This window comes from Daphnia pulicaria, chromosome 1, assembly GCF_021234035.1.
Source record: "Daphnia pulicaria isolate SC F1-1A chromosome 1, SC_F0-13Bv2, whole genome shotgun sequence".
In the NCBI taxonomy this organism is placed as follows: domain Eukaryota; kingdom Metazoa; phylum Arthropoda; class Branchiopoda; order Diplostraca; family Daphniidae; genus Daphnia; species Daphnia pulicaria.
This window is the reverse complement of record NC_060913.1, coordinates 41,034,295-41,051,902: the sequence shown is the minus strand read 5'-3', so window position 1 is coordinate 41,051,902 and position 17,608 is coordinate 41,034,295. Positions and strand designations below refer to the sequence as shown.

General features: G+C 44.0%; 1 protein-coding gene and 1 long non-coding RNA gene across 3 annotated transcripts in view; one reads left to right on the top strand and one right to left on the bottom strand.

Annotated features, from left to right (window-relative positions):
* Window positions 1–17,608, bottom strand: part of LOC124320523 — a 50,895-nt gene that overhangs the window by 20,799 nt on the left and 12,488 nt on the right. Inside the window, exon 2 of the long non-coding RNA XR_006913966.1 lies at window positions 7,648–7,749. This is a non-coding gene — a long non-coding RNA (uncharacterized LOC124320523). The remainder of the gene's footprint in view (window positions 1–7,647; window positions 7,750–17,608) is intronic.
* On the top strand, window positions 2,080–13,057 carry LOC124320256 (homeotic protein proboscipedia-like). Of its 2 annotated transcripts, none has more exons than XM_046783049.1 (3): window positions 2,080–3,792; window positions 4,830–5,391; window positions 10,470–13,057. In XM_046783049.1, the coding sequence occupies exons 2-3, from the start codon at window positions 4,869–4,871 to the stop codon at window positions 12,605–12,607; spliced, it is 2,661 nt and encodes an 886-aa protein (XP_046639005.1). In that variant the 5' UTR covers window positions 2,080–3,792; window positions 4,830–4,868; the 3' UTR covers window positions 12,608–13,057. The 2 variants fall into 2 exon arrangements, with proteins under 2 accessions (XP_046639005.1, XP_046639004.1); XM_046783048.1 differs by having other exon boundaries at window positions 4,827–5,391.

The window sequence follows — 17,608 nt, the reverse complement described above, 5'->3', positions numbered from 1 at the left end:
TGTGGAATCCCAAAAGAAAGATAACAAAAAAAGCCATACACATACACAAACAAACAAGAAGCTAAAAAAAAAATAAAAAAAAATAAAAAGGGGCGAGGGAATAAAAAAAAAATTATTTCAAAAAGAAATTTTTTGAAAAAAAGAGCAAACAGCAGCGGGAGTTATATAAAAAAAAAATAACAAGCGTTGTACCTGAAGAATGATTCAGAGTATTACATAGACAACGCCGACCTTGGTTTTATGTATTCCACGTTTCTTCTTCTTTTTACTTTTTTTCGTTACACAAAAAAAGAAATGGTATATCTATCTATCCTTCTTTCTCTATAATATTTAACCGACTCAAAGATGATGGATGAGTGTGGAAAGGGGGGAGCTCCTTTTTTTTATATATATTTCATTCTCTCTTATTATTATTATTATTATTATTATTATTATGATTTTGTTTCATTTGAATTCTTTTGGGTTTTTTCCTCGTTTCTTCGTCCCTTTCATCCGAGTTCGTCTTTTATCCGAATGGAATTGCGGAGAGCATCGAACCACGGAAGTCCATCTCAGTGTGGACACAACAATAGGCCGACACACACCAGCAGCAACTCATCGCAGCAGCCGGTCAAAGCGAACCGACCGTTCTTCTTCCATTTCCCAACACTATAAGAAGAAGAAGATGAAGACAACAAAATCCGTCATTCTTTCATTCATCGCCGAATCGGTCGATGATATCTGTGTTATTCCTATTGCCAACAACAAGAAGACGGAGAAGAAGTTGAAACATCTCTTTTCTCTTTGATTCATTTCCATCTCCATTATTTTCTATTAAACGGTGCCGCGTTTTCATTTGCCGTGAAGACGACAATAGAGAGCGCGGGCTATTCAAATAATAATAATAAAAAGAAGAAAAAAAAGAACGAAAGAAGCCTTCGAAAGTGTCTGACTGTGATCTTCATCATAGCTCGCCGTTTGACGCCGTGAGAAATCAACTAGTGCGACGAGCGACGTCGATGATTGAACCTTTTTTTTCCCCTCTGCATTTCTCTCCTGTTGCTCCGAAAAATCCCCCAGTCTCTCGTATCTCTGCGCCTCCTCCCCACCTATTTATATATTATTCACGGCTTTGTGAAATATAAAAGGCATACACACACATTCGAACCGATCCATCATCAATCATCCATCTGATATCGTGGGGCTCTCGTTTCATTCCGTCCGCAAAGCTACCATCACTAGTACGACCCTACTTATAATAAAACTGTTCCCTAGTATACTACTACTACTGCACTCCACCGCGTTGCCCAGGTGATCGGCCCAGGGTTCGAAGAAAAGAGTCCGTGAAACGTGGCCTCGTCTATACTGTAATTAGCAAGTCGTCAGACTGCTTTTTTTTTTACCTTTTTACTTCTCCCTTCTTCTTTCGGATAATAATAAGCTGCGCTACATTGTCCAGGGAGAGCCCGATGATAATTCTGCTGTGAACACCTAGTTTCTCGAAATTTTCAGATCGTTCCGTTTTCGTTTTTAGTTGTGGTCGTGGTTTTTTTTCGGCTCTGTGGGGCCTACAATTCGCTCTACTTTGTGTTGATAGCCCTACGTGCCTATTAGAGACGGGAGGGCTAATAGGTACGAACGGTTCCAACATTTCCACCAGTCATTTCAATCTCAATTTTTCTTCGACTTCTTTGTTCAAAAGAAGTAAACCCGGCCCCGCGAGCTGTGGCCAGTTCAAACTCGTTGCGCGCTGCAAAACATGGGCGAAACCATTGATTCAAAGCCGCACCGACCGAGCGGATTTTTTTCCATGACAGACAAAGGGTGGGAGGCGGCCCTCAACCTTCTTCATCTCTCGGTTCAGCCCGTTTTTCTTTGATAGACCAACTCGTGTTGTTGGTACATAACAAGTCGGGAAAAACTCCTTAGGCACCGCAACTTCTTTTTGTGGAAAATCATTTAGCTTTTTTTCCTTTCTTCTCTCCTAGACTCGGCGAACGCGCTCGTACATTTACCTCAATTTGATCTGACTTGTCGTCGAGTGCTACTCGTCAGTTGCACTCGTGTAGTAGCCAGATTGAAAGGTGCTCCCGCTTCCTCTCCCGTCTCTAACCCTGCCCATCCACACCGTTCCTCTACTTTGAGGGCGGGATGATCTTTCCTCTTTGGCTCCAAACACAGTCCCCATACTCGCTGCCACCAGACTCGAGCTGCTGAGGTTTCACTCTGACAGACGAGCTGCCATTGGCCGGTCGGGACAGGAGCACGTGACAGAACCCACCTCCTTCTTCTCTCGGCTGTCTCTCACAGCCTTCCCTTTTGGGTTGTTGGAGAAAAAAAGTTTTAACATACAACAAAACGAATGGGTAAGAAGAGAACCAACAGTTGAAAACCCCCCCCGAAAAAAAAAAAAAAAAGAAAATGAAATAAAAATTTTTCAAACAAAAAAGGGCGGGTTAGTGAGGATGGCAAAACGCCGAGGTACCACAAACACGGGCCAGAGTCGCACCGGTGCAGTGTGCTGTGCTTCCTTCCACTGTTGAGAAAAGTTTTCATCGGCGTGTCGCAGCCGATCAACAATAAAACTCAAACGGAAACAACCCGGAAGCTTTTCTTCTAACACGTCCGTTCCTTGTGACAACAGTTTTCAATTAAACAATTCAACAGTTTGTGTGAAAAAGATTCAAAGTTTTAACCGTTACATACAACTTTTGAATTCAAAGAACCATAACTCATCGGCAACCTATCGAAGAAAGGAATTTTCATTTCAAATTGAATCGATTCAGAATTATGTAGATTTCACAATTCCATCGTGTGTATGTATGCATGTATGTGTGTGCGCGCGCCTCACCCCACACACAAAGTTTCGTTGTCTATAACCCCCCCAAAGAGAGGTGAAAGGCCCGTACATTTAAATGAAGTGGGTGCCGGGGGATCGACCGACGGCCGGATCCATACAACCACAGTATCCACAGAAGGTGGCCGTGATTTAGTTCATGTTCTGCCCCTCCTTCATCAACACCCTAATACAAAGTTCTAGCGGACAAAAGTCGCCCGTTTCCATTCTCTTACACACACACACACACACATACACACACAAAAGAAAGTGATTGTGTAGTAGCAGTGACTCCGGCGGAGGAAGAAGAAAAAAAAAATCCGGGACAGTAGAGCAGTGTAGACCGACCGATCCGGCTGTGCATGTGTGGACTGGTGTAGTATAGTGCAGGGCGGTGTAGTGAGGTGCCAAGAGCGGCGGCGCAAAATCAGTCTGACTAGGACAACAATCGGAGAAAGGGGGGAAAAAATAGGAAGAGAGGGTTGCCAATGTTGGATCGAGCCCCATTGTCATCAAAACATTGACGGCAACCGGAACGGCAAAATCCATCGTTCCGTTCGAACTTGAAAACAACAACAAAAAAGAATCGACCACCAAAAGTTGAAAATTACTTTTTTGAACATCGCCAGACAAGAAACAATCCGAAATAAAAGAAGAAAAAAACAAAAAAACAAATCGTGTAGATCGTGTGCGTATTAGTGTGGGTGTAGTGAAGTGAAGCAGCGATAGTGGCAGTGTGCCATTCGATGCCAAGCACAAAAGGATCGTGTGATTTTCTCTTCCGCAATCTGAACAATACCGAGAGAATATATACAAAGTCCCCCCCATTCGAACAGTAGCTGCTTCAGCATCATTGGATTAAATAGAAGAAGAAAAACAACAAAACAAAACAGAGGAGAGAAGCTACTTCATCATCTTTACTTCGTGACTAGGCGAAAAACGAAGCTCGGAACTGAAGCGCAATTCCAATCAAACAGGTATGAGATAATGAGATAAGTACTGCCGAACCAGCAGCAACAACCACACACACAAAAAAAAAATCAAATACTTAACACATACCACCACAACTCACACGACCACATGCGTAACAACAAGAAAAATAAAGAAAAGCATTAGAACATCTAACTGGTTGCCTTCCTAACTATCCTATTCGACCGTTCGGGTGTCTTGTAGCAGGCCAAAGAGCTAAATGCTGTTTTATGAAATAACAAAAGGAAAGAAATAAAAAAAGCCCGTAGGTAGAAAACCCCAAAAAATATTTTTCAAACCCGGTAGCCTGATGATGTGCTCTAATGTAATTACGAGCTTCTTACCTTCTTCTTGTACTCAGTCTCTCTCTACTCTGTCTTCCATCCTACACCCGTCCGTCTTTTCTCGGTGGATGCGTACAAGGTGAAATTATCCCAGCCAATAGAAACTCGAGTAGCGCACAACACACACACACACATCATGTGTAATTACAGAGTCTGACCTTTTTCCCTTCTACTTGTGCGTCTGTGTTATTTTCCAAGTCCCTTCTTTTTCTCTTGAAATCATTTTCTTGTTCTGAAATTATTATTTTGTACATTTTTTCTTTTTTGTTTCTTTTCGTTCTCTCACTGGCTGGAGAGTTCAACAGTAGTCATTAAGTGTCTGGGGGGCTCATACACGGTCGGTAGAGACAGCCGAGCAGCACAGTCCATCAAAATAATACACATATAGATAGACATGATCGTAGAAAAACCCAAAAGAAGAAGCTTTACAAGCTGTTGTTTTTCGGTTGTTGCTTGGTGCTGCTCCGACTTTTCTCCATTTTTTAATCAGCCCTTATAGATTGGTGGGAGAGAGAAAAGGAGAAGGAGACTTATTGTGGTCGATGGCGGGCTATTTAATAGTAGCCGGGTCAAAGTGGCGATGTAGTTGAGGGGGTCTTAATGCCTCGTTATGAAGAGGAGAGAGAGAGGCCAGCAAACCGACAGAACGAAAGAAAAAAAAATGATCCGTTTCGTTATTATACCGATGCTCTTTCCAGCAGGTGCTAGCTGCTGTTGGTGCTGCTGCATCTCTCTTTAATATGGAGAGGTTGCTATTAGCCCCATCGGTAGTTCAGTCGACGACGCAGATTAACAACGCCGGATTCGTCCAGCCACAACAACAACAACAACAACAACATTCGTCCGGTAGCAGCAGTGGGAGCGGCAGCAGTTTGGTAGAGTTCCTCAACAGTGGCCGCTCTTCCATCGACTTGAACGGAGTGGTTCCCGACACCGTCATGATGATCGGCGGCCTTGCAACCGCAACGACCGCGACCCAGTCCGTCGCGGCCGGAATGGGTCGCGACGGAGGAGAAGACGACGACGAAAACGACGTCATGCTCGGCGTCAACGTCCATCACGGGCCTTCGTACTACGACCAAAACTTGGTGGTGGCCTCGGCCTCGGCCGTCCTCCTCCACCACCAGCAACAAACTTCCGTCGGCGACCTGGCAGTCTCCATGCATCACGACTGTGACGACGACGATCCGGCGGCCATCATCGACGACTCGAGCGACTTTGCTTGGATGAAGGACAAGAAAGTGGGCCGGAAAAACAGCCACCGTAAGTGACAATTTTAGAATTCAACAGAATTCCTTTTTTTTTTTCAAATTGGTGACGGTCAAGTTGTTGTCAACTCTTTTCTTAGCTTAGTGATTGGGAATATTCAAAGAGGACCGGAAGAGAAGTTTGCGTTGCGGCAACTACCATTTAATTGACATTTGTGTTTTGTTTTTTGTTTTTCCTTTCCGGTGTTAATTGAATTCACATTCGTAAAACAAAAAAAACACGGAGGTAAAAATAAAACAAACAAAAAGAATCGGGGAAAGGCTTTGTCGATGACGGTTGCGGCGATCCATCATCGCCGTAGTCAGGAGACCGCCAACCGCACCGCCACTTGACTAAGGTGAAGCGGCGCTTCTATCAGTTGTTTGAATTTCTTGTTTGTTTCCGCTTTACTTTTCGGCGACTGCGAAAAAACCCAAAGGGGTAAAAGAGCAACCCCCCCCCCCTTCAAAAGAAAATACAACAACCGAGTATGTAGTCAAATATTAGACCATTGCCAAGGAATTGTTGGGGGTCATTTTCCCAGTGACCCTCAATACTGACAAAAGAAATCCGCAAAGTAGTCTGACTCGTGTAACATTTAGGACGAGAAGAAGGCCAAATAATCAAAAGAGACGCTCGTGTTGGCAGACGGAAACGGCCGTCCACTCGACATTGTCTTGTGTTTGCGCTGACACTCGAAATAAACAAAAAAGTGAGTCGGCGACACCGGAAGACAGCGCAAAAACACAAAAAAAGAGTTGCATATTTTTTTTTTGGTTCACTATACTCAAGACTGTGGCATTTGCGTTGGTTGCACAGCACGTGATTGCACAGCAGTGAACCCGAATTCAGTTAGATTGAATAGTCAAGATTTTGGGGGGTCTCAATAACTTGTATCGAAATTATAGACTGATTTTTTTTCGACCGCCCGATGATACGTTTCAAAATCACATTTGAATATTGGTTCACGTAACATAGGATAGGAGGGGGAAAAAACTCAAGTCATGAAAAGGGAGGAGAAATCTATGCTAATCAAATACTAGAGTTGCATCAGCGGATTAGCCATTCAAATGAGGCAATACGCAAATGCAAACAAACAAAATGCGGTTGATTTTCTAATGCCCAGAACTCTTTTTCTGCATTTTGATATAATGCGCAACAAAGAAAGAAGAATAAATGTCTCAAATGGCTGAGTGACTGGACGAGGGAAAGCGGGAGGTTTAGAGCGTTTTGTGCACATGTGATTTCCCCCTCTTTATCTCTCTGCCTCTGCCCCGCACCCGAACCGAATCCTGCCGGCAATATAAAACATGAGGAGCGAGGGATCGACGAGATTAAGTCGCTTTTTCCTATTTCCTTCTCATTCCCGGCGATGTCAGCCCCCAAAAGAAAAAGGGGGGGGGGGAAGAGGCCTACGTATGTAGACGGCACACACTGGGTTTGTTCACGACACCGTTTATGTAAAAACCGACAGCATCGGAAACATGGATAAATAACAACAAGAAACGGAGCTCCAACCCTTGCGACGAAGAATAAGGATCAGATAAACATTTAGTATATGGTGTGATGTACGTGTCGATACGTAAAAGCCTTCACGTTAGGTAATCGGGCGAAACCGTCAAACGGTTCGGGTTTTTTGGGGTGCGTCTTGAATTTCGACCGTTTACATATCGAATGAACTCGATCTTAGTTTATATACACACATCCCGCCTCCCGCTTACCTAAATCTCCCGGGATAGAAAATTTCCGGCATCAAATCCCTTGACAATTTATTTTTTCTCGCAGTTTTAGGTCCGGGTTTCTTATAGTCGCCAAAGATTTAACACTGAGGATAACGAACATTTTTCTGTCAGTATTCCTCAACATAACGTGAAAATGCGCAGCTCCTTCGTGCTGCTCGGTGTAAAGATAAGAGCGGGCGAAAAATCAATCGATCGACACTCGCCAGCTGTCATACTCCCCGAAAGGGAATAAAAACAGCGGATAGGAAACAATCGGGGTAGAAATGGAAAGGTCGAACAGAACCCTGGCCACAATTTTTTCGTTTTGCATTGCCAATATAAGCCGCTCACAACCGGATCGTCACCAATCCGCATTGCCAACTCTCCTCTTTTTTTTCTTCTTCTTTTGGTACGGCACCATAGACATAAAAAAAAAGAATCTGAGCGCATCACATACAAATGTGAACGAATATCTCGCACAGACGCCATAAAAATAACAAAAAACAAGAACCAAACGTTTTCCATAGCGAAAAAGAATCACATCACATACCCTTGATTTTATCGGCTGCTTCTTCTTTTTAGTGTCGAGCCGCCCAGCCGATTTCCGCCTCGTTTCTCGATCCCGCACAGCATGACGTCAAGGCTCGCCCTCCTGTCAAAGAGATAAAAGATAACCGGTTAAGACAATATCTCTCTCTGTTTTTCTTCTTCTTCTTTATACATCACATATTGTGGTGGTATTCTCATTGCGCCAATGGCGCAACTAAGTCGGCCTTGACTCTCTCGTCTTTTCCCATCGACGATTGATATCTCAATGTACCTCCAGATGTCAAGACTTTCCCCGCCAAGGAATGTTAAATCACAGTAATAACAGTCGCATTATACGGAAAACAAGCTCAGCACGGCACTGCTGGCGGGCAAACCAGCAACCGACCAACCAGAGAAAGCCAAGCGGCGACATTTGGGTGTGTTGCCCGTAAGTCGGACAGCAACAGCTCGTCGAGAAATCCACAGAGAAACTCTCAGTTCGTATAGAACTTTTAAAAAAGAAAAAAGTCCAAAGATTTCGGTTTTCTTGTCCCACAACTGCTGATGACCATCATTATCGTGAAACAGGGAGGAGATGGTGCGTATACGTGCATCACAAAAATATAGTGGAACTTCTGGTTGCTGCCAGCGCTGAAAATATCTTATAGCGCAACACACACATACATAGGTACAACAATGGTACAACAACAACAACAACAACAACAACACCAACAACCCAAAAGGGCCTTGCAGCAACAGCGGCGTCGTTGTCGCCCGGTTCTTTTTCGAACTTACAACGACACACAAGTGGCCGGGCGATGCGCGCCCACACTCACAAAAGTGCAGACACGATGGCTTGGCTTCTTCTTATTTTTCTTCTTTTTAAACTCTACGTACAATAGAAAAACGACATGCACAGAAGAGAGATTTCATGTGTTCAAAAATATTATTTCCCCCCTACCGTTTGTATCATCCCCCCCCCCTTCTCTCTTGATCGGCTTGTTGCATGCGGATAACTGCGCCGAACCGAGCGCTAGCGCAACACATGCAAAGCCAAAGTTTCTTTCTTCAACCGAAACCGAAAAAAAAGAAAAGGCAAAGAAGAATGTACAGTACACCATGTACTAGTATATATAGATAAGAGACGGGAATACAGAAGCTTGTTTGTGTGTGACTAGGCTGGAACATAATCAATGGGGGGGAAGAGATGGGAGAGAAAAAAAAAGGAATAATCATCATCTCTATCTCTGCTCCCGTCCGGTTATTTCCCGTTCTATAGCATTGAAGGTAGATGCACTGCATACAATCTACGGCTTTGTACGACAGACGAGCGGGATTGACACCAATGTATAAACCGGCATCCATCCGCCGATTGTCACAAACGGATGGGATTTCGTGTCACACAACCCCACACATACATCCACACCCAACGACGTCATTTGTCGTTGGCCTGTGAAAAAAAAAAACCCAAAATAAAAACTTACGGTCGTGTGTGTGTAATGACTCTCTGAAATTCTTGCCAGGTCGGAGGTGACAATCATGTCCTGGCCCGGCTTATTATTTATTTATTTCTAGAGATACACCGCGCGGTTGTTTTTTCGTAGCTAGTGATTCGGTGAGAGAGACAAGACCTCTACTGCTACACGCCGAGAAAAGTTGCGCCATTGATTAACAAACGAACGCGCAAAACTACAAGACCGTGATTGAATTGTTTCACGTCGGAAACAAGTCAAGTCACGGAAAGATGCTTACCGGCCATGAAGGCAACAGCCACGGCGCAACAATTCATTAAAAAAAAAAAAAAAAAAACATCACGGCATTTAAATTTGTGTAGATATTTCTCTGTACGCTCTCTCCGAAACACAGAGACAATTTTCCTCCGTTTCCTTTTTTTTTTTATTTGTATTTATTTTGATGTAATCCTCTTTCTGGAACAATTGTTTTCTAGTTACGTCAAGGATAAAATGAGACAAACAACAGAATCAGAAAAATAATAATAAAAAAAGGGAAATAGCTTGGGATCTTCATCAAGTCATTCAAAAACAAATTTCGACAGAAAAAGCGTTTGATTGTCTGAATGGTGGAAATAGAGACGTCAGGTAAAAGAAGAAAAACAACATCTGGAGTCTTGCGTCCTATTCCTTGTCCACTTTGCAGACAAAAGAAAAACAAGCGCAACACAAGCGAGACGGTCAGGCCGCATTTTGAAAATTGAAAGCGCGCGCTGCGGCAAACCTGAAACCTCCAACTGTGTGTGTGTGTGTGTCTACGCCTATATCTGAACCATTTCCCTATTGATATCCAAAACGCAACCGGTCGCCCAGCGGCTTCCGACAAGCCTTTTTTCCTTCTTTCTAGCTTCTTTTTTACCTTATTCTTCTTCATCATCCACGACCACTTGCCACCGCACTTTATTTCGACCACAAAACAAACCAACTAGGATTTTCTCTCTCTCTCTCTCGGTCCCTCCAAAAGACTCGCAGCGTGACTAGACATGACGGTGCAAGGTCCTAGGGGCCAATTTCTGTCCGTGTCTTTTCCGTACCCATTCAACAACCGAATAAAATGAAAAATAAAAATAAGAGCACAAGCTAACACCGGTGCAGATTTTCATAGAGACAACAAATAAAAGATGTAAAAGAGATAGCAGCAAGTAGTGTGTGAAATACTTCTGGTTTGAAACGTTTTGGTCGTGAATTATCTCTGCTCAATCCTGTTATTGTTCGCTGGCTTTTTTAACCCGCTAAACCATTTCATCGCGCATAATATCAAACGACTAAATGATTCGAGTCAAGGTTCGCGCCGAAGCTAAAGACAAAATTATTTTGTTTGCAATCTTTCTAGTGAATGAAGGACTCCCGCGGCGACTGCGGACGGCCTACACCAACACGCAGCTGCTCGAGCTGGAGAAAGAGTTCCACTTCAACAAATACCTGTGCCGTCCGCGGCGGATCGAGATCGCCGCCTCGCTGGACCTGACGGAACGTCAAGTCAAAGTCTGGTTTCAAAACCGGCGGATGAAGCACAAGCGACAGGCGCTGGCCAAAAAAGACGACGACGGATCGGGCGGCAGCGGAGGGCTGGGCATCCTCGACAAAGTGTCGGGCAAGGAGAAAAAGAGCAAAAAACGCGACTTGATGCTGGCCTGTCTGGGCAACGGTGGCGACAACCACAGCAGTATCAGCGCCGTGACGGGCGGACCGAGGGCCAGCAGCTCGTCTCCAATCACGGCCACGCCCGACTCGCTTGCCAGCAGCAGCAGCAGTCCAGCAGAGGCCGATCGGCGGAAGCAAAAAGCCTCGAGTTGTCAACAAGCAAAGGGCAACAACATCCACCACGTCGATTCGTCTTCACAGCACAGTGACGAATCAGCTGTCGGATCGTCGTCGCTTCCGCATCCGCGCCAGTCTCAGCCGTGTTTCACCAATTATTGCAAGCCCGTGCCAGCAGCGATACTCGACGGCCAGCAGCAGCAACAAAGTCCATCCATAAGCACCACCATTTCGCCGAGCAGCCGCAGTTCCAGCGGCAGTCAGCACAGTTCACCTCACCCGCCAATCAAGGTCAAAAATGTCGCGGCACCAACCGACGCCTCGGCTCCTCCCAACAGGAGTAACGGGACCCAGGTGGTGGTTGCCCAGTCATGCTGGCCGGCCATCCAAACCAACTCGACGCCCAACAATTCGACACATTTCGGTCAGGAAACGGCAGCAACTTTTCCCAGTGAATCCAAAACGGCCGGTTTCAATCCCTTGACGAGCCTTTACCCAGGCCAGCAAACGCAACAACAATACCGACAGCCCGGTAGGCCGCCTAGCCACTACGGCGGTTTCAACAACACTTACTCCAACGGAATAGGGCCAGAGACCCAGCAACAACACTCGTACAATAACCAACAACAGTTATCCGACCATCCGATATCGTCCTACCCGACTGGCCATTACGATTTCAAGCCGCCCGTCAACAACAGTTACACGGCAGCTTATTCGTCGCCAGACATGAGCCCTTCAACTCGAGTCCAGCCAATAGCGCAGAATTCTTGCATGTCCCCAAGGATGGGATTAGTTCCTCAACAACAATCCATCAAGAATCAAACCGGCCTCGTTAACAAAACGGCCAATAATTTCCACAACGGCGTCAGCTGTCAAATGGATCAATTCAGCAATTTCAACGGGACGGGACAACAACAACAACAACAACAGCAGACGACAATCATGAGCAACAGCACTGGCACCTATTACCCGTCCAAATTGGTGAGCGCCACCACTGGAGCAACGAAGCCGGCCGACGGCAACCACCCGTACAACAATTTCAACTCGTATTCCATGCCGATGGACACTACCAGTGCCAATCCGCACAAAATCCATCCGCACGGAGACCAGCAGGTCAGCGGGGGATCGACGAGCAACGTCAATAAGTGCGTGACTTATCCGCCCGATCCGGCCGTTTGTCCCACGTCGTATTTCTCGCCAGGAGGCGGATCCCTCTCATCTACTGGCTGGAACAACAACTACGGCGTCCATCCTCAAACTTTGCCCGGAATAAACAAATACACGAGCAGCAGCAGCAGCAGCGGATCGACAGCGATCAAGAAACTCGACGAAGAAGATCGACTGCAAAATCATCACAACGGGTCATCCATGACGACCGGTTCTTACATGACCCAGTACAACAATCACCATCAACAACAACAACAGCAACAACAGCCGGGCACCAAGAGTCTCGTGAGTGCCAGTGAGGTCAACTTGAGTCATCCCGTCGGGATTCACCAGCCGATTCATCTGACTCAACCGACCCACAACGGTAACGTGCAAAGTGGCCATCATCTCAACTACAACAACAACAGCTACGCCGGCAGCAATAATAGCCACGGCGCAGAGTCGACGCATTCGGCGGCCGGGCAACTCGCCTGCGATTCGTCCGATTTCAATTTCCTATCGAGTCTGGCCGGTGACATTAGCGAATATTACGAACTCACGTGAATGAAACATTTTTATCTCTCCACATTGTTACCTTTACCTCTCCTCCCCTTCCACACATACAAATTTGCAAAAAAACAAAAAAACAAAAAGAACAAAAACAAAAACTCAAATCACCTCGTAATGGCAATTTTAATATTTGTAAATACATTTCGGTTATGATTATTCTTGTGTGTTGAATTCTGATGGCCTAACATTTTTTCTATTCTGAATTTTTCCAATTTTTAAACGAAATTTTGCTTGTTAAATCACTGACACACTCACATCCCTTAAAAGAAAATATTAACACTAATGTTTCAAAAAATTAAAACACAAGTGAACATACGCTAATATTCCAAACAAACGCTGATTGTATAACCTGTGATTGTTTTCCGTTGATTATTAATTTATGTTTGTTTCATATAACATGTTTCCATGTTCCGGTTATATTTACAAAATAAATTGGATTCATTTTTGGCCATTTGATTCATTGAACTTTTCTTTCAACACAAATCCAAAGGGAGCATGGCCATTTAGAATTGGAAAAATTATTGCATCTTTCCATGCAAATGAGAAGCCATTTTGATTATATAATGATAAAAAAAAAAACAAAAGCAACAAGAACTATTCCTCATCATAATAAATGCGATGAAAATATTTGGGCGGAATATTTGAACCGGCAGCTGCAATAAGAGTTAACGAGTCCGTCAATATTTGATGTTTGTTTTTTTGGGGGCATCCTCTACACCACGTCATCCGAAAATAAAAACAAGAGCCCCGACAAACTGTAAAAAATATCTACATCCTTTCCGTGTAGGCGTGTGTTTGTCTCTTCCTGTCGCCGAAGCTCTCCCTCCAATGGACAGATTTTGAACAGCGACCGATGCAACAAAAACAATCCTGCCCACCATATTCTTCCGTCCCCGTTCACGTGGGATGCGAAAAGAGACAAGAGGGAACCAGCACAGCACACAAGCACACTCCCCTTTCTTCTTTCTACGCTTGGCGTCATCTGCATAATGGAGGAGCATCAGCTCATCGGACGTCGATGCGTGTCCATCCCAACAACTATCGGCCGTCCAATAGTCGCGCAGCCATTGTCAAACGCAGTTCACACGCCCGGCAAACGGAGAACGGCCTTTGAAGAATTTTCACGGCCGGATATTTGATTGAAAACATTCATCAAACGCGTTTGAATAACAAACGGACAGAATTGCGAGGCCTACAATTAAGTCGCTGTGATTACAGAGATCTCGAGTTGAGTTATCCGTCCGATGGTTACACCAAGACATCAAACAAGAGGCTTACTAAACGCGTACGGGGATCGACCCATTGACAATTGGGTAATGGGGACGGTGAGAGACTGACAGACGCGAGAGGAGAAAGAAAAAAAGAACCGAGGAGGTTGTCTCTGAGATGTTGCCACGGCCCACCCAAGTCGTGATGGATGGGCAAAAGGAAAAAACTTCAACCAAGACCCAAAAGAAGTAGAAAAAACAAAAAACATTAAAAATCCAACGCGCTCCGCACTCACGAGAGACCACCGCCGTCACCACAACCTTGTTTGTATTTTGTTATTACTTCGGCATCGACGAAAAAAACAAGTGAGCGCTCCTCTTTTTTTTCTTTTCTGTTGTTTCTAGATCATCATCATCGTCATCCTTTTTCCAAGCCGCAATGGAAAACAAAAAAAATGGCCATTCTGATTTCGTTGCATCTTCCACAACCAATCAATCCTACTCTTCTCCCATTTTGGAAAGAAAACAGAAATATGGTTTTTCTGCTCTCCAAATGGGAGAAGAAGAAAAAACTTGGGAGAAATTCGATGCGCAACCCACCGCCGAAAATGGGAACCTCCAACAAGGAAATCCATCGCTCCAGTTGGATAGTTGAACGCTAGATGGCAAAAAACCAGTCTTTTTCCTACTCCGGATAGAATTCCCGGACCCTATCCGGCAATAATAAAAAAACACACACTAGCAACCAAACAGCCCATAGACACACACAGACAATCACACAGCAACTGACACGGGGTCCAGTCTTTTTTTGATAGATTGGAAGTATGAACCTTCGACTCGTCGATCAAGAGACAGTGGGTACAGCTCAAACGCCACGACTCAATTAAACAGCTAGAGCAGTTCAAAGCAAAAGCAACGCCAGAGACGAAAACCGAATGATAAAGGAGCACAACAACAACAACAACAAAAAAAGGGAAATCTATCGCATCCGATCCCCCTCTCCGATCTGATAACGACCCGACACCACCACGGCCACTGCCTTTTAAACAAGTCTCACTCCAGCGCGCCCATGATTGAAATTTCGATCTCTAAATCAAACAGAAAACCCAAATGAAGAAGAGAGGAAATAAATAAATAAATAATAATAATAATAAAAACAGGTTCAAATGTTGAAAAAACATTTTTTTTTTCTCCCAAATATATTTAGAAGATGATGAAAAAGCAAATAATAAGAAAAATAAACGAGGATTTTATACGTAAATGAAAAAAAAAAGCGCCGCGTGGAGCTCTTTAAAAATGCATGAAAGATTCGGCCATTCAAATTAACTTTTCTTCTTCATCTTCTTTTACCCCCATGGTCTAGCTTTTCATCTATAGACTTTTTTTTCCCCCTTTGCATTCAATTCGTGTGATGGCTCGACGAAAGGCTGGCAAGAAAGAAAAAGATTCTTTTTATTTTTCTATTTTCCTTTCCCAGAGGGATGTGCACAGGACGGGCATACACTGCGCTCCGCTCTGCTCCGTCCTCTATATATTGATTGGTTCTCTCTACGCTCGTAGCCCGTCTCTCTCTTTTCATTTTCTTCCTCTTTTTGATAGTTCCGCTCTTTGCTCGGTTTCCCTTCAATGGCGCCCAAGTCGCCGAGAAATTGCGTCCCACTCGAGTCTCTGGAAATAGTAGCAGAGAGTGTCGGTAGAGCTGAAACTACATCATCTTGACTCGGCTCGGAAATGATCGTTTTATGGTCCCCCATAGATTTCATTCTCGGCGAGCGAGCGAGAGATTCCATTCAGTTTTTTTGTGATCCACCCACTCACAAATCGCTTTTAATGAAATTGCATTTGACAAAAGCTTAAACGGTCGAGATGAATAGAGGGCAATAAACCACTCAAGAGTTTCCATGTATCCCCTTCCGTGTTAGGGACCAAATAGATTCAATCAATGGGGTTGTATATAATAGCCAATGTTTAAAAAAAAGAAATCTACCGGACATATTAAGCAGCGATTCATCAACATTCAATTAAGCCAAAAAAGATCTTTCAAAATTAAAAGAAGCTTTGTCATTTCTCAACATTTAGGCCTACAAAAAGTCAAAACAGCAAAAGCGTACGATATTGATATAAATAACAAGCCAAATCAATAGCGACAAAAAAGAGAGAGAAGGTCAATGGAGATAAATCCATCCGCATACAATCCCAAAAATCTAAACGTAACTCTATATTAATAAAAAAAAATAATAATAATAATAATAACAACAACAGCAAATGTAGAAGAATGAAAGAAAAAGAGAACCCCAAAAAAAGGAGAGCTATAAAGCGAATAGACAGAAAGAGAGAGAGAGAGAGAGAGAGAGCGGAAAAAGTATGAGAACAAAAAAAAAAAAAAAGAGAGGGGGGCGCCGTTTGCTGTTGCTCGAGTCCAGTGACGGGCCAAGATGATGGATGAGTCGGAGCAACGGCTGCATTGCTCCGGCATCACATCCCCCACTTTTGCTTCTGCCCCCCTTCTCCACACACACACACACACAGACACACTTTTCGCTATGTGAACAGTATAAAGTTTTTCACGACGGCGAGGTAATATAAAATATCCCTCTCAAAAAATAGAAAGAAATAAAAAATAAAAAACCCAAATGGCTGCCGCAGTGCCTTCTAAAATATCTATATGCTCCAGGGAGGGAAAAAATCTTTAAGAGTGGGATGTACAAGTTTCACCCCCGCACGAATCTAAAGCTTCTCTCCGTCTGTGTTGAGCTTTCCAACGCCACCAATAGGGAAGAAGTAGAAGAAGAAGAAGAAGAGACATTTTTTGTTCCGACTCGGTGGAGGCCTAACCGAAGTAACCTAACAGCTATATCGACGGGCTAAATCAGCAGGGACGATAAGTGTTTGGAGGAGAGCCCGGAGTCGTTCAACCGGACAAGAGACATACACTCTATTATCTCTTATCTATCTTCTCTTCTCTATATATACGCAGCATATAAATAAATATATATACGGAATACTATAGGACACACCGGGAGTAGAAGTCGTAGTAGTAAAGTTGTTTGGGAGATATCGGTGCCGTGGTGGTGATAGCGACCAGAGAGAGAGGAAGCCAAGACAAGCATCGCATGTCTTTCTTTCTTTTCTTTCTTTTTGAACGTCTTTTGTCGCGTTCCTGTAAGCCAAAAGATATCCTACACCTACATCGTTTGACTTTCTTCTCCGAAGTGATTGGCTAGACCCCAAGTTTCTTTACAGCCGGACACAAACCTGACACACACACACACACGAAACAGCCAAAAAGCTAGACGAGAGCAGCCTACCAATGGTAACTGAACGTATATATATATAGCATATACATCTATACAGGGCTGTCTGTTAAGACTCTTATTACAACGAGTTGAAACACAACCGGACACAACTCTTTGTCACTGTCTGTCTTTGATTATTCCTATTTTGTTCTTGTCTCTCTCGCTGAAAGGCTTGGTGGTCTGCTTAGCTCTTCTCCTCTCTGACAATCTTTTTTTCCCCAAACAAAAAACAACGTCAGGGCGAGGCCACAGCCTCTCCCCTTTCACATATTTACGCTACGTACAGGAGCAGCATCTGTCGGCCATCGGTTGTGTCTTGGCTAGATGACGAATAATAACTAACAGATTTTCGACGAAATCAAATAATGCCGCCCAAAATCAAAATTGCCAATGAATATTGTAGGGAGAGAAAAAAAACGAAAAATTGAAAGTCAAAGGAAATGAAAATGTAATCATCTTTTATTGATGCGGAATGAATCCGTCACCACCTA

Excerpts from the sequence above, each read along its gene's own strand:
- LOC124320256 (XM_046783049.1), top strand. The coding sequence starts at position 4,869 with ATGGAGAGGTTGCTATTAGCCCCATCGGTAGTTCAGTCGACGACGCAG. Across the intron at positions 5,392-10,469 it reads GGGCCGGAAAAACAGCCACC|TGAATGAAGGACTCCCGCGG; the intron begins GTAAGTGACAAT and ends CAATCTTTCTAG.